We start from the raw sequence: 21,866 nt of genomic DNA, 5'->3' as shown, positions 1-21,866 counted from the left end.
TCTGGTTGCAAATTCTATAAGTTAATTATGTGAAGAAGTATTTCATTTTGTTTCTCCTGAATCTACTGCTCCAGTTTCTTTAGATGACCCTGGGAGTTAGATCAAGGATAGGACTTCTGTAGACAGAAGGGGACATTTTTTTTGTTAATTTCCCCTCATGCTGCAGGCCATTGACTTTACTCTCATGCTGTTTTGGGATGGGAGGGGTCCTCTGTCTCTCCCAAGAGCAGCATTTGAGGGGCACTTTACTTCAGCAGGAGGGATGAGGCTAGAAAGTCACACTTTGATGATGCAAATCATCAGCAGAAGTTTCTGGTAGATCCAAACATGAGTTCCAGCATGATAGGAGAGGGAGAGAAATTCTCTGCTCATTTTTTCTACAACAGACAGTTTTATAAACCTCTATGATATTCCCCCTCTTGTTTCTGTATGTTTTTTATATCAGGGCAGGGGGTTCCAGCACCCAGGTCCTCTTCCTTCCCCCAGACTAGCTCTTTTCTCTTCCCACCTGAGCTCAGTCTGTTGCTTCATCCTTGGCCAGGCGTGGTGCCTTCCCTTTTATTGGATTCTCTGGCCCCACCCGCATCTAGCCTATCTCCAGTCTCCTTCTACCTGTTCCACCTGGGAGACGGTAAAAGGAAGCCTTTCCTGCTTCTTCCCCCTGCTTCCTGTCTCCCTGCTGCACTCCTTCCCTTTGCTGCTCAGCAGTGCCTCTTAGCCTCCTTCATTCTGGCCTTCCTCAAATCCAAACTCAGCCTTGCCTTTTGACCACACCCCTCCCTCCCTGTTGCCTAGCTCCCTGCCTTGTTCTCAGCTGTGTTGGAGTGATTTGCCTGTGTCCTAGCCACCTCCCTCTCCTGGACTTCCTTGCCTGCAGTTGCACTTCACATTTGCTAGAAAACAGTATGGCAGGTGCATGGAACACATTTCTACCCCAAGCCAAATTCCAGTGCACCTTAGGGTAGAAAAAAACAAAAAATGTTTTTGTTTGTGATGGCACTGTAGGGATGCCAGCCTCCAGATGGGACTTAGGGATCCCCTGGAATTACAGCTGATCTCCAGACTAAAGTGATCAGTTGCCCCATAGAAGTGCATTGGAGGGTAGACTCTATGGCATTGTGCCCCACTGAGTTTCCTGTCCTCCCAAAGCTCCATCTCCAAACCTCCAAGAGTTTCCCAACCTGGATCTGGCAATCCTACTCCCTGTCCCCCACTGGTTGCTGGGGGGGGGGAGGCTTGCAACCCTAGGTGGCAGAAATAATTGTGTTTCATGTGTTGACTTGAAACAGAATGTATAGATTCATCCCTTTCCTTTAGCATACTGAATAACTCATGCCAGTGTGTACAAAGCTATTTCTTTAAAATTTGGAACAAAAAATAACTATGGTTTGAGCCCAAGATATTAGACAACTAACAACTTTCATGAATCCTAAAAAAAAATATTTTTTAAAAAAAAATCAAAAATTTTCTAATGTTTTTGTTCCTTGGTTTATTCTTCTACTCCACAAATATATTTTGTTTTGTGGTGAAGTAAATATTCTCCATATTGTCAGGAAAGGCTGTATTTCTCCAGAGCACTAAAAACGGTTCTCTGTATCAGAGTTTTCTTAATAAACTCTTGTTGTTGGGTTGGGTTGTTTTTTTATCCCAATATGTTAAATGGGGTTTTTTGTAGCAAACTATCCCAAAGGAAAAATGCATAAATTTGTGGAGCAGTTTTCTACCCTGGGTGCTTTTTAGTTTACAGAAAGCAAACTGTAAATGGTAACTGGCTGTACTTTGGGAACATAGATTACTACTGTACAGTTGACAATGTCCTAAGAGAAAAAGTTGCTTTGAAGTTTCAAAAGAAACATGAGAGATGCTAATTGTGGATCTCCAATGTCACATCTGGAATACAAATACATGTTATGTTACTTCAGTTATCCTTTTGCAACAATTTTTTACACAACACAGCCACTTAAACTGCAATTTTAAGATGGAAACAAGCACATCAGGTTTGGATAGCACAAACTGTTTTCACATTGAAAATTGCTCTCCTAAGATGCTCTTGGCTCTAATGTGGGGAAACGAAGGATTTCCATTAGTGAAGAACAAATTCGGTGCTTCATCTTCCCACTGCAGCCCCCAAACGTGTCTGAGAAGCTGTTCCTGGGGGATAGGGGACCTCTAGGAGGATGGAGATAGAAGTCTGCTGTGGGAAGGAGGGGAGAATTAGTGAAAATTCCCCCACACACACACCGTCTGTGGAAATCCTTTGCAGGATCCAACCCATAGAGAGTACCTGTATGTTTTCCCATCAGAGTAAAAGCAGCTTGAAAAAGGGATAATTTTGGCAGTAAACTAGGGTGTGAGTTAATAGTTACATATTATTTCTTTTCCATGCAGTCCATCCCTTTAAATCTCAATCCTAGCTTCTAGTGTGAATATTTATTGGCCAAACAGAAATATTGCGAATGTGTGTGTATATTCTGGTTGTTCAGTATTTGCACCCTTCATAGCCTCCTTACCACCTAGGGTTGCCAGAGGGGAGGGACCTTAGCAGGGTATAATGCAAAAGAGTCCACCTTCCAGAGCAGCCATTTTCTCCAGGTGAACTGATTTCTTTGCCTGGAGAGTTTATAATAGAGGGAGGTCTCCAGCCATCACCTTGGCAACCATGTTACCATCTCCATGTGTAATGCTCAAGATGTGATATTCCCCATCACCAGCCATCCTGTGGTCAGTTTACTTTATACATAAAAAGGGCTAAATTGGCTCTTAATATACTAAATAAATACACCAAATAGTATTTTTTTTTTTAATTTTTGAAAACAGCTGTTAAGGCTGCTTTTAAAAATGTAGGTCATGAATATATGAAGGCTGGTGTAATGGCTTCCTTTGTCATGAAGTCTGCTTCTGTCTGCGATGCTTCTGTCTGACTTCCTCTGACAGGCATTCTTTTCAGAGAAGGTCATAGAATAATTTGGTGCTCAGTGTTTTTGTGAATGCTAGAAATCTGCTCTTTTTGAAGTTTTTAAAGTTGTCATATTTTTAATTTCATTCTGGAAAACATGGAAGTGGAAATTTAACATTTGCCAACAAAATCTATGAGTGATTCATTAGAAAATGAAATAAGACTTCAGTCGTGATAATGATTTTTGCTGCATGTGTAATTAACTATGGATGACTTGTCAACTAGATTGAGTAGGTCTGAAGATGGAACTGGTTATCCCTGCCTTAGAGCTGATAATTGTCTTCATGGGCTGAAGCATGCACTGTTCAGGGAGGTGTGTCTCATTCTGGTCTACTTACATGCTGGTGCTGTTGTTCAGCTGAACAGGGCAAATCATACAGCCAGTCTCCTTTATTTTGCACCCAGAGTTATTTTGTCTCTCTCTTTTTTAATAAACAGGTTGCACTAGGAAATCAAGTTCCTACAAATAGCGTTGGAGCCATTTCACTCCCATCATCAATAACAACAAATTTGTCAGCTAAAGACAGGAATTTGGCTTCTAGAATTATATTTAATTTTTATGAGAAGACAACTTTGTTCCAGGTAATCTTTATTCAGTCCAAACAGTTCATATTCACTACAGTGTATTGCTTCTGGCTCTCCTGTTGCAGTCCAAATATATCCAACTCAATCAATTAATAAGGTTTATTTTAAAACCTCAGGATCCCTCATTGAACAACGCATCTCTGATCAGCAGTGTTATATCATCAAGTGTTGCTAATCTCACAGTTACCAACTTGAAGACAAATGTCACTGTCACGCTAAAGAATACCAAGCCAAGCCAGGTATGACTGGAATTTTGATAGATCAGAAACTTCTGGTATTTGCCTCATTTAAAATTTGTTTTAGGCTGATCTCTTCCTGCTAATGTCTTGTGCAACATTTAAGTTTTTCTTCTCCAACATTAAATGTTTCTTTTCCACTTAAACACCTGAATGTTCTTAATTTACCTGAGATTAACTAATGAGCTACTTTAAAGTTAAAGTGGGATGCTTATATTTATTTAGGATAATACTGTAGAGTGTTCCTTGTTCTCCCCTATTTTCCTTTTGATCTGTTGATTCTGGAAAGCCATATTGATGGGACGAGTAAACTAAAGCAAAGGGCCAGCCTTCGTAGACCATGTATACTTCAGAGGACCCCTTTTGCAAGGGTGCATGAACCCCTGTAAATAGCTCCTTCCTGGACAGGACATTCTTTCTCCAGGTGTCTTGGGAACACCAGGCAAGCAAGTACTAGAACGCCCACTTTAACATGCAGTGCTTGTTACATGTACAAGTAGGGAAGACAAGAGGCCAAAATAGAGCAAAAAGATAAAGCAGTGGCTTATAACTAACTATTCGAGTGGGCTACTGGGGAAAGATCCAGATGTTATCTACAACATCTGAGCAGCCAGTAAAGGCAACAGATAAATCCAGAGGGAAAGGCACAGCAAGACTTCACATAGCAGGATCCAGCAGAGGCTATGCATGCTATCGAGGCCCAAAGGCAGTAATCTGATTAATGATCTAGAGAAGTGAGGAGGAGTAATAGAACGATAACTTACTTGTGACAGCAACACGTAACTTCCACAAGTGCCACACAGAGAATACACAGAGTGATGCCAGAAGAAATGCACAGAAACCTCAACTTGGAAAAAAGATTCAGGCTTTAGTTATAGAGTTATAAGTTTGAATACACAAAGATCCCTTTTCCCCAGACTTGGAGAAGTGGAGAGGACTCTATGAGATCCAACCAGCATAACCGTAAACTACGGGGGGTGGCCCCTCAGGGGCTGGCCCTCTCGAAATTTTCCAGGGAGAACTGAGCTTCCCCTGGGGCAACCAGTGCCAGCCAGTGTTCCGGCTAAACTGATTCCCACTCCTCCGGCCACACAGCCCGAGAAGAAGGCGTACGAAAGGGCCCGGTCCACTCGCCCCTTGGCCTGGGCAGGGCAGCCTGACTGGCTTTCTCTCCCCCTGCCCAGCTCCCGCTCATCCCCACCTCCTCCTCCTCTGGCCCAGGCTCAGGGGCGAAAAGGACCCACAGCAAACTTGGCGGGCGGCTTGGTGGAGCGCACGCCAGAGTCTCAGGGTTGCCCACCCTCACTGCCTGCTGGCAGGTTGTTGACACCGTCCACCTCAGGTAATTGTGACACCACAGCCGCCTCCTGTCGCGGAGCTGGCTCACCTCAAACGCTTGCCGGCCAGAGGGATGCGCCGCTTTCTGGTCCCCGCTTTGCACGTCAGCAACTGCTGCAGGCATCATGGGAGGCGGCTTAGCCCTCCTCCTGCCCGCTCTGCCCGTGGGTCTCATGGCAGGGCCATGGGGGGAGTGCCTTGGAGGTGCCCATGAAGAGCCCCAGACTTGCAAGGGGGCGGCAGCAACTCTGGCCCAGCCCCAGCCCTCCCCCCCGGGAAATGGGAAAATCTATGCCCTTGCCAACCAGTACACTTCCCGTTTGGCAGAAGGTAAAGAGGAGTTAGGTTTCCAAGTTCTGGGAACATTGGATCATTTAAACATTCCCCCAGTATCGTAGGATTTGCTCATGTCTGGGAGAATGACAGGACACCTGATTTCCATGTATTTTCCTATGTGAATGCTCACCGTTAGAAGCAAGGCGCTTTTTTGGAAAAAGAGGTGCTAGAATTCTCAAGAGGGAAATGAAGTTTTCAATCTGTATACTGAAGACTCATGAACTTTTAAACATTTTAAAAAGAATTTTGTGAAAGAGGTTCCAGAACTCTGTTCCAGTGTGTTCCCCCAGAAAAAAAAACCTAGAAGCAATATATTTTACAAGCACTGCAGGGTCAAATGTATATATAATCTCATCTGAAAGTGATAGTGCAGATGAGCCCTAGGTATGATTTGCAAATCTGCAAAAAATTCCATGGGAAATAAGAAATAAAAATTAAACTCTCAAGTACTCACTTTAGCTCTAATCAAAGGCAATAGAAGTATCCTTCATTTCACTCTTTTTGGTCTTATTGTGACTTTTACTGTTTAATGTAGAATTGGCACTATAAAGCATGTAAGTGACACAGTTCTTGTGCAGAGAGTTTATAACCTACATTAGACAAGACAAAAATCCAAAGAGAGCAGCTGTTAATAAAGGATCAAGAATGAAGATGGGACGAAGGACTCAGTAGCATTGAAGGGGCTGGCAGGGAGAGGCTATTGGAAGTGAACAGACTCATTCAGAGGCAAATGTAGTGTTTTGATTTTATTGTCCAGCATGTAATACTTGGTTGATTTCACAGTAACACAAAGATAGTTAAATCATCTTTGTTTTCCCCCTCAAACAGGAGAATATGACTGTCAGATGTGCATTCTGGGACTTTACTAAAAATGGTATGTCCATGTGGCCATGACTTGTTAGTTGCATTGTCTTTGTATAATAGTTTAAAATTGTACCATTTACATTCTTCTGTTTAAATAATGGAAACTTTTCATTTCTGCCAGGTGGCAAAGGAGGCTGGGCCTATGAAGGCTGCATGGTTAAAGACAGAAGAACAAATGAAACAGTCTGTAGCTGCAACCATCTCACAAGCTTTGGAGTTTTACTGGTAACACTTTCTCAGCAGCCCCTTATGTTTCCATGTTTTGGGAGTGGCCTGGGGCGAGGCATGAAGTCAAAAGCCTTGCTTCTCACAGGGCAGAACTGTGTTAATTGCAAGGTTCTCTGGATTGTACCTAGGCTCCAGCATAATAGTGCTACAGTCTTAATATCCTGGGTTTGTATATGGGAGAGAACTAGTTTTGTTCAGTTTCTCCCCCCTAAGCACACCCAGAGCCGGAGCAAATGTAATGTTCCCTAGTTCTTTAATCATATGTACCCAATTGGGAACGCCATGCATCCTTCCTCACATCCATAGTGGCTCTCCCTTTCCTTCTGCAGAGACATTTACTATCCATGATTAATTTTAAGACAAAGCTTTTAAGCCAGTTTCAGTTTTGGTTTAAAGTCAGCCATGGTTAGGGTGAGCCTCAGTATGCTGGCAAAAGAAAGGAGGGGGAATTCACCTCAAAGAAATGTATATGTTACAATTAACCATAGTTAAGAGTTTGAAAACTGCTATGATTACACCAGGCCAGATAACACACAAACTAGGACAGTGCCCATGTGTTGTCTATCAACCTCAGGAGTATGACCTACATGCTGAATTTCACTTGAATTGTTTTCAGGACAGGCATGTTTCATAATTCATAAAACCCCATGCAAGTTACTTAATTTTTACATTTAAATAGATCTTTAAGACTATTTTCTAAAAACCTCTGTCTCACAAAGTTAATGCTATTTGGTATAGTTCTTAGAGCATCAAGACTACGATCTGGGAGACTGTATCACTAAAAGGCAATGGCTCTTTTTCCCTTAAAAGGATTCAGAGGCAGTAGGCGCTAAAGTGGGGTGGGAGTGGAAGACAATTACAGGAAGAAATAGAAAACACAGTCATGCTTACTCCTTTGCAGCTGTTGGGAGCTCCCCGCAGAATTGACAGCAGATGAACCCCCTGAAATTGGCTGACACATGGTACCTTCCTTCCCCAGTCTCAGCCTACACTGAGGCTCTCCACTAGGGCTTTGCCCCAGACTTATATATTATCTTATATGCACTGTGATTACACCTGTAGTTTGAATTCCCACTGCCAGGATCTGGGTCCCCGCCCTGACTTGAAAGCCCCCATCCAGTGAGGCGCAGTTGGTGGAGCAGCCAGGCAAAGAGACAGTAGCAGTTCAGGGGGATGAAGCTATCCCTGCTGCTGGAGCAGTGGGACCGTGGAGGAACCAGAAGGAGGCAAACAGGGTGTGGCTGCGCCTGAGGCCCTTGCTGCTGAAGTCATTGGTTGGCTTGCCAAAAGTCTTGCCAGCCAAGTAAAATAAAATATGTTGTGCTTTATGACAAAATCAAACAAGAGGTCTTGTTGTGTTGTAAAAAGAATTATGACAGTCCTTAAGGTGCTACTGGACTCTTGCTCTTTTCTACTGTTACAGACAGACTGGGACACAGAATGTCCTGTCACAAAAGACGTTGAGAGATATCTACGTCTAACCACATTGCAGTGTTTGAAATACCTGCTGTGTTGCATTCCTGTTAATTCACATGTGGACTTAGTAGGAATGCCAAATGGCATGGAGAATAATGTTCTGTCCTTTCAATAGTGACTTAATGTGTGAAAATGAAGATTTTCATGGCATGGAGGTACATAAGATCACCTGATAAATTGTATCCCATTAAGTGTGTTTTAAAGGGACATAACATTTTTTCTTCAAACCTGTTGGCAACAGTAGAGTTTGGGAGGTATATGTATTTGCTATACAGTTTCCAAAAGGAAACAACGTCCTATCTGTTGCGCTGAGGCCCAAGGCAAAGCCTTTAAGAAAAAAATTCACCTTCTACCAGTAGCAAGGCTTATCTGCTACATATCTGACTAGATGGGAAAGGCTTATCTGCCACATACTTGACTGGATGGGAAATTTCTGCCTTCATGTAGAAAGAGGAAGTCTGATGTAATCTTTTAAAGACAGAAAATATCACATTTTCCCTAGAAAACAAGCATATCTGCATAACTGAAGTGCTGATTATTATGGCTCTAGCAATTTATGTAGGCTGTGATTTTTAAACAATTTTTTCATGATTAAAACCTATTTTTGTTTTCTGTTCAGGACTTATCAAGAAATACCACTCTGTCTCCCATCCAAGTGCTGGTTTTGACTTTTATCACTTATATAGGCTGTGGTCTTTCTGCAATTTTTCTTTCTGTTACCCTTGTTACATATATTGCATTTGAGTAAGTATCTACTCAGTTCAGATTATTTTAATATCTTTTATAATTTAGGTCACTTTGAAGAAGTATAGTCTTTTTGAAGAAATTATGCTGCATTGGGGCATCAATATTTTGTTTTACCTGAAGAGAGTAACAAAATAAATAAAGACATAGCAAAACTATGCTGCATTATAATAATTCTGTGTAATCCTGGAAAGAGTGTGTTCCAGGATTATTTGATGTGTTTCAGCAATGTTTGAAATATAAACCTTAATTTGTAACATTTTCACATGGTGTCGCTAACAGGCTTGGTGAAAAGTGTTCTATCCCTTTAACAGAGGCTTATTGGATGTTATATACTACTAGGATATATTATTTACCTCCAGGGCTTTTTTTTTGTAGAAAAAGCCCAGCAGGAACTCATTAGCATAATAGGCCATACCCAACAGCAGAAACTCATTAGCATATTAGGCCACACCCCTGATAGCACAGCTCATTAGCTTATTAGGCCACACCCCCATGTTACCAGAAGTATGGTTATCCAGCCACACCCACCTTTTGCTTCTTATTCTTTTTACCTTGTTTGTGGTCAAAACCCAGGGGTTTTTTTTGTAGCAGGAACTCCTTTGCATGTTAGGCCACACACCCCTAATGTAGCCAATCCTAATGAGTTTCTGCTGTTGGATGTGGCCTGTTAGGCTAATGAGCTCCTGCTGGGTGTGGCCAACTCAGGAGCCAGCCGGAACTTCGTTCCTGTGTGTTCCTGCCCAAAAATTGCCCTGTTTACCTCCATGCCATGAAAAGATGCAGTTGCCTATTTCTATCCGTTAAGTTTCTATTAAAGGAACAGGATTTTTTCTTCAGGCTTTTTGGCAACCCTTTTTCCACATGAGCAACAGGTCAGGAGCAGCTCAGGGTTTCATGGTCTTCATGACAATGATGGGCCTCTTTCAAGTAATAACAGGCTCCCCCACACTGCAGGTTACCCTCATTATCTGGTGTTTTGCTCTGAGCAGGGAGAAGATGATCTGAAGGTGTGGTTGAGTTTGAGGACTGTCTCCTTGTCATGGACAGTTCACTATTTCTGGGGTTTAATCTTCCCAAGCCTCAGCAGCGGTGGGAGATCAATGATCTGCCCCCACTGGTGTGACAGACTACATTTAAAACACTGTTTTCCTAATGCAGTAAAATCAGAGAAGGGAGTTGAATAGTTAACTCTGCCCTAGAATGTTGAGCTTGGGTGGCAGGGTGCTCCTTTTCTCTGACTGGCCAGCACCAGCTGAGGGAAATATAAAAATCAGCTGTGTGCTGAGGAGAGAGATAGTTAGTTTTGAGCTCAGGAGCAGATACTGTTCGGTAAAGTAAAAGTTCAGCTTACATGAGTGGATGTTTTACGAGTCTGACTAAAAGTCAGAAGGATAGAATAGAATTGAATAGAAGGAGAGACTGCTGGTCTTAATTGTGTTCAACATAACCTGAGAAGAATTCCATCTAAAAATTCAGAGTCTAGTGTCAGCTAAAGCTGAAGTACGTTTTCACACAGATGCCAAGTGACTGGGTAGCAGGCTGAAGCTCGCAATCAGGCCAAAAGGAATAGGGCTATATTTTCAGGAAAGAAATATAAGTCCTGTCCAGTTATACAGGAAATTGGCACTGAGGCAATCCCTGGTCTGTTGTGAAAATAAATGGTGATACACTACTCAGGAGAAAGAAGACACATTGTGATTTCAGAAAGGGGAGAATAGTCTAATACACTAAAAGAGTGACCTTTACAGAAAACCTGAACAGTTATTAGGAAACTATATGCAGAAACATTGTAACTGAAACAAAAGTACTTAGTCAACCAACTCTCACTGATAAGAACCAAGAATTTGTAAAAATAAGCTGCTACAACACCATCTTGTCTATCAACTGAAAAATATATGGTTTTACCAACAATGTTTACCTCAGCCTTTCCAATACCTAACTACCGCATACCATCCCTGCCTATTAAATAAAATCTTTATTATTGTTCACTGTTACACAGGCTCCAGTGCCATTTTAAGTGATCTAAAAAGAGGGATCCTATTTTCTCCTGACAAGTTCCTGGGCTGGGCAAAAGCCAAATTAGATTCAGTCAAAGGGTGGGACATTCCAATTTATAAAGCTGCAAATATCATGCTACTGGGGGGGGGGGGCTAGCTCAGTACCTGAAGGGTACTAAGAATTTTGGCAGGAAAAATCTGCCTCGGACTTCTGGGCTTTGGCGCTTTAAAGATGGCCACATCTTCTCGCAGCTCCAAGAGACGTGTGCCATGAATCAGAGGATAGGAGGGGGAGCAATATTTTGTGCTCTCCATGGAGCCCTTGTGAAATGGGCTTCTAGCCAGGGGGCTTCTGGAGAGTCCTTCCTTCGGCCGACAGCCAATATAGGGGGGCTACTCTCTGCCCTGAAGGTCCTGCCCTGATTCCCAGCATTGGACTCAAAGCGCACGCCGGAACAAGCGTATGGAGGTTTGGCGATTTAACTCTGCCCAGCGAGATCCCAGGGAGACCTGCTGGATCGTCCTGAAGACTGATGAGTGAGTTAAAGTTGAAGCGAGATATCGAAGCCCTGATGCGAAGCTCCTCCAATACAAGCGGGAGGCGGGAGGGGACGCCCTACCCCTTAAACGACCTAATGAAGCAGAAACACAAGGGGGGGGACTGAGCATGCAGTGGCATGGATTATAACAGAAAGATGAGCAGAGAACTTTTCAAAAAAATAAGCGTTTACAGACCTCTGAGACTTTGGCAACTTTGTTCAGTAAATGTAAACATCCCCCCAAGATGGCGATCGGAGACTTTGAGGAAGGCAGTACCCAAGCTTTCCTCAGGAAGAAGGAGATCAGAGGGTTAGGTCAGGTGACCTAATCATTGATTCTTCCTACAGCTCAAAATTGCTCACCCTCTGCTGGCTAACGCGGTGTACTGGACGGAACCAGCTCTAAATGTTGCTGTACTTTTAAAGGGACAGTGTCTATACCAAGAAGCAGTGAATCTTTGATCACAGAGGAAATTAAGACTGAATGGAGACTCTAAAGTTTAGCTTATATTGGATAGTTGCAGGCAGATTAAAAAGCGATTTCAGAGCAAAGGGCTTGGCCACCCTTTCTTCATAAAATCTGCCTACAAAATGAACGGTCGGATTCTCCAACCAGCATGTGTTGGAAGCAACAAAAGGAAGGACCCCTATAATCTAAGACAAGCAAGAAAGTGAATGAAAGTCCTGGGGAAAGCGGTATTAATTGGACAGAGCCTGTTATATTGAAGCTGATAGTGAAAGAAGATTTAACAGAGAAGGAAGAGGATAAATCTGTGTGATTATATAGACTGAGGGAACCTTGGCTCCACAACGTTATATCTGTGTGGGGGGGAAGCATATAGGGAGATGTCGAACTTTTTCGAGGTCTATATCCTTGTTAATTAGCTATGGAATTACTCTGTCTAGCCTGATAAGCTGGTTTCGACAACTGAAGTGATGATTGATGATACTCCTCATATCTGAAAGTAATTGTTAAGAGTAACAAATCTTTTCTTTAAGCAGTTTGTAACCTTCAACACTTGGGCTTTTAGTGCCTGCTTTTTCTTTCTCCCATAGCTTGTAGTTTCCCCTCCCCTTTTTGTTGTAGTTTTGTAGTTTTTTTAGAAATGCAAATTTAAAAAATCCCCTTCGGGGGGCCAAAGAAAAGAAAAGAAAAGAAAAATCTGCCTCACGGTGAAGAAGAAACAGTGAAGATAAGCATGTCTCCTTGTCATGGACAGTTCACTATTTCCGGGGTTTAGTCTTACCAAGACTCAACAGCAGTGGGGGATCAGTCATCTGCCCCTACAGCTGGATGGATCTGACTGGTTTTCAGATAGCATTACAGGATTTTCCTGTTGATATGGTCAGTGCTCCTGTCGATGTTCTGGTTGACCTCTGGAATGAAGAAATAATCAATGCAATTGATGTGATTGCTCCTAGGTATCCTTTCTTAGGTCTAAGAGCCTGGGTAGCTCCTTGGTTCACTGAAGGGCTGTGGATGGTGAAAGACAAGGGATGATACAATGACAGTGTAACAAATCAGATAAGGCACAGGATAGAGCTTATTTTAAAACATATTCTGTGGCAGTGATGGCAGCAAAGAAATAGTATTTCTTTGCCACCACTGCATCTGCACAGTGTAGACCTGTGAATCTCTTCTGGATGGTCAGGGGCCTTTTGAGTTCTGGCCTACAGGAAGAGGGGGCTGTTCTGCAGCCTGCTGCAATCATTTTGTGAAACACTTTGCAAATGAAATCTCTTGCATGCATTCCAACTTGGACTCTGCATTAAGTGTAACAGGATCAGATGGTTCCAGGGTGCTGACTTCCAGTTGTGTGGGATACCCCTTACCTGTTCAGTCTGAGGATATGGACAGGGTTCTCGGAAGTTTGAGATCTACCACCATCTTGAATGACTCTTGCCCCTCCAGGCTGCTTAAATCTACTGGAGGGAGCTGGTGGCCCGTGCCCACGAGACAGTAAATGCCTCCTTGAGAGGGGGTGGCCCCCTTTGCCTTGAAGCGGGCAGTGGTGCATCCACTCCTAAGGAAACCTTCTTTGGCCTAGGAGAGTTAAATAATTACTGTCCAGGCTCAAATGGATCATTCTTAAAAAAGGTGATTGAGTTGATTCTGACTGGAAGCATTGGGGTTCCTGAATGATGTGGATTATTTGGATCCATTCCAATCCAGTTTCAGGCCTGGTTATAGAACTCGTGATAACCTGCATTGGGAGATGGACAGGGTGAGTGCGACCCTGTAAATTCTCCTTTCGGACTGCCTTTTGTGGTTGGAACTGGAAGTACTGTGTTGTAGTGGTTTTGGTCCTACCTTGAAGGCAGGTTTCAGAGTATGGCACTGGAGGACTGATGCTTGGTCCCTTGGCCTCTGACTGGTGGGCTCCCACAAGGTCCTATCTTGTCCCTCGTGCTTTTCAGCATCTGTGTCAAACCACTAGGAGATGCAATCTGGAGATTTGGGCTGAGTTGCCACCAGTATGTGGATGACACTGAGCTCAATCTCATTCTTCCAGTAGATCCCAGGGAAGCTGTGGTAACTGTGAACAGGTGCCTGGAAGCAGTTTTGGTACAGATGAGGGCTAACAAGCTGACACTTAATCCTGATAAAACAGAGGTGCTACTGGTGGGGGAAAGTTTGACCCAGGAATTGAGATGCCTCTTGTTCTGAATGGGGTTACACTCCCGCAAAGGAGCAGGTTTATAGCCTGGGGCTGCGGCTAGACCTAGGGCTTCTGTTGGATTAACAGGTGGCAGCAGTGGCCAGGGGCACCCTTCACCAGCTTTGGGTGGTGAACCAGCTTCTGCCATTCCTAGGGAGGAAAGATAATCTGTCTCCCTCTGTCATTGTCTTCTGCCAGCAGGTGAAGACTTTGTTTAATTTGGCATACCCCAAGTAACTCATTTTCCCTCATCCATTTGTGTGTTTATATGTGTTCATGTGTTTTAAATATTTTATGTATCTGTTTTAAACACTGGTTTAGTATTTGAAATATATTAATTGTTTTATCATTCATCACCTTGAGGTCCCTGATTTGGGTGGAAAGGTGGCATAGAAGTGGTTTTTAAATAAATAAATAATTGTAAAATCAGCAAGTTAATTCTTATTTATATAGACCAAAAAGTTGTTATTTTAAAACAATGAAACACAGTATTTTCTTCATAAGTATTAATGTTATGATCAAGCGTACAGAGTAGTCTCGCAATAGAAAATGTAATGTGCACATTATAATGTCACTGAATTTAGCAGATATCATATGGCCTTCGAACTGCACATGAAAATGGCTGTTATTAGTATTTGAAATGGACAAGTGGTAATACCTGATATTCAAGTATAATAACTTACAATATTTTATTTGCTTTTATAGAAAAATTCGAAGAGATTATCCTTCTAAAATTCTTATTCAACTGTGCGTTGCATTACTTCTACTGAACTTAGTTTTCCTCCTGGATTCATGGATTGCTTTGCATCATATCCGAGGACTGTGCATCTCAGTTGCTGTGTTTCTTCATTATTTCCTCTTGGTTTCTTTCACTTGGATGGGGCTTGAAGCCTTCCACATGTATCTTGCCCTCGTCAAAGTGTTCAATACCTATGTTAGGAAATACATACTGAAGTTCTGTGTTGTTGGCTGGGGTATGTATGCATATTTTAAATAAATATTGGTTTATCTCTCTAATTCATTCTGTGGATAAAGGGACCGTTATATCCAAAGCAATATGGTGGATACTGTTCTGGAACTGATTCATGCCCAGGAGATTTAAGTTCAAATAAACTTCAGACATAGGCTGGCCTGAGACAAGTCACTTTCTCCTTAAGCTCCTTGAAGGAAATACTGTAAGCAAATGTAACAAATGAAATGCATTTAAGTACTTCCCCCCACCCCAACTCATTTAGAAAAACTGCCATACCTTGCTTGCCTTTTGTAAAGTTAATTGAGATAATGCATTTGAAGTACTTTGAACACTTAAAACAAACTATGAAATGTTTGCTGTTACAGGTGAGTTTTCATCCCCAGGTCATTCTTTATAGCTTTTCATTGTCTTTTATGATGTGTGATGTGCACTGTATTCAGGTTGATACTTCTGTGTTAGCTTATTAATCATAATAATTTTAAGCAGTAATCTGTGTACATTATCACACAGGTAGAAACGGTGTGTTGAATCAAATGCTTCCACTAAGTGAGCAGTCATTCTCCATTGGAGGAACATTACACGCTTAGCAGAAGGAAGTGCTTGGCTCCAATTCACTACATATACTTGCAAGCAGATTTATTCAGTTTATTGATTAAATTTAATATGATACTTCTTTTATCTTAAAATAATCACATAGGAGAGAATGCCTCTCCCAGGATGGTGCTTGCCACCTTCAATTTTTAAATAACCATTTAATTAAAAAAAAGATCTGGTATACTGTTTTTGATCAAAAAGTTATTTAATTTAACTAATTTATTAAGTAATAATTGCAACCTTACTTTTTTCTCTTTCAGGTGTCCCAGCATTAGTAGTAGCTATTGTATTGGCAATAAAGCCAGATAACTATGGGCTTGAATCATACGGAAAGTTCCCCAATGGCTCATCTGATGAATTGTAAGTCAATACTGTAAATGCACTTTTTTGATTCATTGTTACAATGATAAAGGACTACCTTAAGCCTACTGCAAATCTGATTCAACAAGTGGTTTAAAAAAATCATGCATGCATGCAATATTTTCCCTGGTTAATAATTTAATGTGCAGTTGATGGAGATATATTTGATTTTTGTAATGCTCATCAGAACTGCAGTCTATGGACAAAATCCAGAAACAACCTGTAGGATGGTGTGTGCAAAACTCTCCAAGGCTTGAATGTTACAGAACAAATTGTGACTTTTTGCCTTTCAGGCTATGTGTTGTATCATTTTTTAAAATCATTATGCTTTTAACTGATATTTTCTTTCTTTTTTGCTTTCTCTCTGTTATATTTTTTTAGTTGCTGGATTAAAAATAACATTGTCTTTTACATTACCGTTGTGGGATACTTCTGCATAATATTCTTGTTGAATATCAGCATGTTCATCGTAGTGCTGATTCAACTCTGCAGAATCAAAAAGAAGAAACAACTTGGTGCCCAGCGAAAAACTAGCATTCAAGATCTCAGGAGTGTTGCTGGCCTTACCTTCTTATTGGGAATTACTTGGGGATTTGCCTTTTTTGCATGGGGTCCTGTAAATCTTATATTTATGTACCTCTTTGCCATCTTCAACACCTTGCAAGGTATGTATTGCTGGGTTTATAAAAGCAATTATATAATCCAAAGAATACTTCTAGTGTTACGGACAACTATTATGGACAACACACTAAGCATTATAAATTAAATTATTGAAAAGTTTATGAAAATGGTTCATTAATGGTATCTATCATTGTGGAGGTAGGCTAAAATCTATAATGCCATTGCAGGTACATGCTGATTCTGTAACTCACAGTTTGTAGATTTTCTGTCTATATGGGGTCTTGTCCGTGGGCTAATAAATTCTGAAGAATGATTGCTGGCTTGTCAAAATCTGGTATGAGTATAAAGGTCCCATTAAGACATCTTACTGAATTACACAGCAGATATTCATAAATGGAGTTATACTGAATTTAAATACAGCAGCAAGGTTGATTTTTTCTAGATATTGGAAGACTGGGGTTTTTTTTTCCTTGGATGCAGCAGTACTTTGAGAAAATAAAGTAGATGTATCCTTGATCAGGGAGCTGCGGTGGCTCAAATGGTTAAGACGCTGAACTGCAGGCTGTGGAAGGTCAGTAGTTCAGCAGTTCGAGACCCGGGTGCCGCATGATGGAGTGAGCTCCCATCTCTAGTTCCAGCTCCTGCCAACCTAGCAGTTCAAAAGCAAGAAATTGCAAGTAGATAAATAGGTACCACTTCGGTGGGAAGGTAACAGCGTTCCGTTCGCCTTGGTGTTTAGTCATGCCGGCCACATGACCACGGAAATTTCTTCGGACAGCGCTGGCTCTTCGGCTTTGAAACGGAGATGAGCACCGCAACCCTAGAGTCGGATTCGACTGGCTTTCGAGCAAGGGAACCTTTACCTTTACCTATCCTTGATCAGACACTGCTTTGCAAAGTAACATAGATGTTAGGGAAGTAAATTCAATATTATTTCTTTATATGTTGAAAGGAGGCAAATGGAACCTAATCTGTTTTCCAGTTCTACTTTTTCTGGGGTTCAGGTGGTGCTCTAACAAGCAGAATATCATTGTAACTTTAATGGTTGTTCTGTTTGTTTCTGGCGGGTATAAAATAAATAAATAAATAAATAAATAAATATATTGGTCTTTTATGTGGTTGGCCATGATTGTGAACAAATTGTTTTGTTTTTGATAATGTACATTTCTAAATTTGAAAAATATTAATTAAACATTCCTGAAACCACTTAAAGAAACCATATAACGGTCCTGATATTTACTGTTCCAAGATTTATTCAGATGGGTAGCTGTGTTGGTCTGAAGCAGCAGAACAAAGTTTGATTCCAGTGGCATCTTTAAGACCAATGAAGTTTTATTCAACTAACCTCAAGGGTGGGGGTCAGCCGTTAGGAAGGGCCACTCAGAGCCAAGATGCATATCCAGAGCTGAAATTGGATCAGGTGGCCAGCAGTACCCCCAGTGTACATGGGAGAACAGAGACTCAGGGTGTGCACCCTTCTTCACATACATTGAAACAGATTTCCTCAAATATTACATGCAGGTGGAAACTAACCCCCCCCACACACACACCTGATATTTGAGGAAATCTGTTCTTTCAGAACACTTAGCTGTATGCATCTAGGCCTAGTAATTTGTCAGTTTTTAATTTCTCCATTAGTCATATGACCTCTCTTATCACCTCAATTCAACTCAGGTCTTTCAACACCCCTCCTGAAATCAGTGGTTATGGACTGGGCAAGCACCTCCCATATTCCACAGTGAAGACAGATACAAAAAATGGCCTCACTGCCTCCCTGGCTGTTTTTCTGCTACGAATGTATTTGAAGAAATTTTTATTGTTGGTCTTTGTTTTTTGCAATATATTTCTCATAGTCCTTTGTTGCCTGTTTGATCATCAACTTGCATTTTCTTTGCCAAAGCCTGTGCTCCCTTTTATTTACTTCACTCGGACTAGCCTTCCATTGCTTAAAGGAATCCTTCTTACCTTTTACTACTTCCAATACTTTGTTCGTTAACCACTCAGGCCTTTTTTAAATACCTATTTGTACTTTTCCTAACCTGCAGTATACATTTTATTTGAGCTTCCAGGATTGTAGAAAGAAAATCTGAAATCTTTTCTATATGATAAGGAGAATGTGACAGCAGAAACTCTTCTCATTCACTCCTGAATGTCCTGGCAGAATTAACATTCAGAGGTCATTTCTTGGGGGAACGCTGGGGAACGCAGTTCCCCCGGGTGAGGTATGGGGGGCGGGGCACATGACGAAGCCCCGCCCCCGCTTCCGGCTGCCCCGCTTCCGGCCCTCATTCAGCCAGGAGCCTTGCCCTCCCGCCGGCCTTGCATGTCCACTGCCGGGCCCCTCATGGGGCTCGGCAGTGGAGCTGCAAGGCCGGCACCGGCGGCCGGGACCGTTGGAGGCGGGGTGTGTGGCCTTATGACACACTTCCAGTGATGTCAGGGGGTGTGGCATATGCTAATGAGTTATGCTAATGAGTTCCACTAGCTCTTTTTCTACGAAATGACCCCTGTTAACATTAATATCTTCCTTGAATTGCAAAGCAGTCCAAATGTGGAATTGTGTGTTCTCCAAACTTTCTTCACACAAATATTTTGAGCATAAACTCACTCACAAAAAGAAATGAGCTCCTAGGTCAAAATGGTGATCACAGCTTTTTTATAGGATGATGGCAACTGTAATCAAAAGTTTGGTTGTATGACAAGGCCATGCATCCTGATTAAACATCTTTAAAGTCACAAAACAAAAATTCAGTGCCTTGCTCTAATCTTGTAACATGTTATTCTACAGGGTTTTTCATCTTCATCTTCTACTGTGTAGCAAAGGAAAATGTTCGTAAGCAGTGGAGACGATATCTGTGTTGTGGAAAATATAGGCTGGCTGAAAATTCTGGTAAATGATATATTTTTGTTCTTTGATTGTATCATAAGTTATAATAGTCAAGTCACCCAGCTCTGAGGACTCTGGTGATTGGAGCTGTGAAGAGGGCAAGACAGATCTTTCTACAAACCGGAAAAAGATCCTACGTTTGCAGAAAAAAATATAAAATAAAAAATACATGGAAAGGGGGTGGTAAAAAAACCCAAAATGATAAACAGAGCACATGTAGTTTTAAGCAACAAATTTCCTCAGTGGCTGTTGCTAGGCAACCGCAGTATTCCAGGGCTGGTTCTGTCAGTAAAAGGAATAGGGAGGGGGCAAGGTCCTTTCCAAAACCATAATTAGCTGAAACACTTCATATGATCCATCTCATCTTTGTGCTGAAACAAAGATTTCACTTTCAGAGTCTTTCTAGAGACATTGTGTATTTTCAGGGTGCCTTGAGTTAACCAGATGTTCTTAGGGAGAAAAAAAATTCTAGTGTTGGATCCAATGATTTGATTTGGCTAAAAGTAGAGTCTTCCTCTGAGACAAGAAACCTTCCCGCCAGTAGGGCATCTCTCTTCTGTTGGAGAAAGTCTCCACCATTAGTGGAATGCAGGGGTCATTTCGTAGAAAAAGAGCTAGGGGGACTCATTAGCATAACTCATTAGCATATGCCACACCCACTGACATCACCGGAAGTGTGTCCTCCCCACAGCCGGCGGCGACCTCCAGCGGGCACCAGCAGGGAGCTCCAGGCCCCGCCCTCCTGCACCTCACCCGGGGGGATGGCGTCCCCCCGCGTCCCCCCCCCAAATGACCCCTGGTGGAATGGAAACTTCAGTTTCAGAAGATAAAAGAGGAGGTGCATTTAGGTTTCTTTTAAATTTTAAGTAACTCTTGTATCTTTGAGATAGTAAACAACAAAATGCACACTTTCTTGAGCACCACAATGAATACACTATTATAAACTAAAAAAAGCTACACTTATCAAAGACAGAATATGGAAAATTTGATATGTATGTAAACATTGGAGCACATACATATTGTAAAATGTGATACATGTACAATCATTATAAAAACATAGCATAACATCAAAAATACTGTACTTAGAACTCAGATTTTTATTGCATTGAAGTAAGCTTTAACATACTACACTATTGTCTGTTTTATGTATTCTCCAGATTGGAGTAGAACTGCTACTAATGGTTTAAAGAAGCAGAATGTTAACCAAGGAGTTTCGAGTTCTTCCAATTCTTTACAATCAAACAGTAACTCTACTAATTCTACCACAATGCTAATGAATAATGATTATTCAGTGCTCGCGATTGGGAATGGTATGTATACTTAAATTACCAATTTTCCAAATTATATTCTTATAATATTAAAAGGGGCTTGGCATCTTGACAAATTAAAGTGGACAATAGATCAATTGTACTAGATGGATGAACTTTAGAAGGCATATTATTTGTTTGAACAAATATTTTATGTAACAGCATGTGTCTTGAATCCTTTAAATCCTTAATGTGAGATGTTCATTTAAATACATTGTACTATTGTTTACTATTATGGCTAAAATAAGTTATGTAATATACCATTATGGCTAAAATATTATGTAATATTCAGATATATCAAAACAAGTTGGTTGAATGAAAATACTTTTCTCTCTGGATAGAAACAAACAGAATTTTTGATAATACTCTTTTGACAATAAAAATCACCTCCATTTTTTAGGGTCCATTTATTCATTATGTGAATGGCTTGGAAGCCATTCCATGGGTGAACTGATGCTGAGGAACAGTGCCTTGCCATAGCTACATTTTAAGGGAAATGTTTTTTTTAATTTTCAGGTAACATCACTAGTGAGAAGAATGGTGTTTCTTTTAATGTGCAGAATGGTGATGTGCGACTTCATGAATTTTCAGGAAAACAGCTAGCATTTCAAGAAACTGACGAAACAGACCCTAAAAAATCTCGCATTACAGTGAGAAGGACTTCAAAGAGAGGAAACCTGCACTTTATTGAACCAATGTGATTTTTTTAAAGTCCCCTTTGTTTCATAGTGTGAATACAGATATATTTTAACTGTTTTACATAATGTGAGAAAACAAAAAATGACATTATTTAATATACAATAGTAAAATTGAAGGCAGCCTTGGATTTTGAAACAGCATTAACTAAGATTGTCAGAGTTTTTATTATGATTTCTATTAATGTCAGTGGTTCTTATTGACAAGGTACTTTAGATGCAGCATCATAGCTGTAAGCCAACTGAATTTTTTGGAAGATCCTTTACATTCAACTTGCTGTTAGGACTAACCTTAAACAGTATGCAATAATGTTGTACAAAAAAAATAATTGTAAACTAAACTTTACAGCAGATGCTCAAACTGAGTTTCATAGTAATCTGTGATGCCTGCATCTTCCTTTTAAGAAGTTGTAGTCACAGACACATAGCACTGTATATATGGAAAATAACATCTACCTTTTGATTAC

General features: G+C 41.1%; 1 protein-coding gene across 1 annotated transcript in view; it reads left to right on the top strand.

The window, feature by feature from the left end:
• Positions 1-21,446, top strand: part of ADGRG2 (adhesion G protein-coupled receptor G2) — a 66,586-nt gene extending 45,140 nt beyond the window's left edge. The window contains exons 14-24 of the mRNA XM_015417589.1: positions 3,395-3,538; positions 3,658-3,780; positions 6,280-6,325; positions 6,437-6,540; positions 8,639-8,763; positions 14,668-14,936; positions 15,790-15,889; positions 16,271-16,554; positions 19,299-19,400; positions 20,555-20,707; positions 21,221-21,446. Coding sequence (XP_015273075.1) covers positions 3,395-3,538; positions 3,658-3,780; positions 6,280-6,325; positions 6,437-6,540; positions 8,639-8,763; positions 14,668-14,936; positions 15,790-15,889; positions 16,271-16,554; positions 19,299-19,400; positions 20,555-20,707; positions 21,221-21,405 — 1,635 coding nt within the window. The 3' untranslated portion in view covers positions 21,406-21,446. The remainder of the gene's footprint in view (positions 1-3,394; positions 3,539-3,657; positions 3,781-6,279; positions 6,326-6,436; positions 6,541-8,638; positions 8,764-14,667; positions 14,937-15,789; positions 15,890-16,270; positions 16,555-19,298; positions 19,401-20,554; positions 20,708-21,220) is intronic.
• The last annotated feature ends 420 nt before the right edge of the window (positions 21,447-21,866 follow it).

The sequence above is a fragment of the Gekko japonicus genome, unplaced genomic scaffold (genome assembly GCF_001447785.1).
Source record: "Gekko japonicus isolate JY-2015 unplaced genomic scaffold, Gekko_japonicus_V1.1 scaffold18, whole genome shotgun sequence".
Taxonomy (NCBI): Eukaryota; Metazoa; Chordata; class Lepidosauria; order Squamata; family Gekkonidae; genus Gekko; species Gekko japonicus.
The sequence above is the reverse complement of the archived record's forward strand: the minus strand, read 5'-3'. Positions and strand labels throughout refer to the sequence as shown.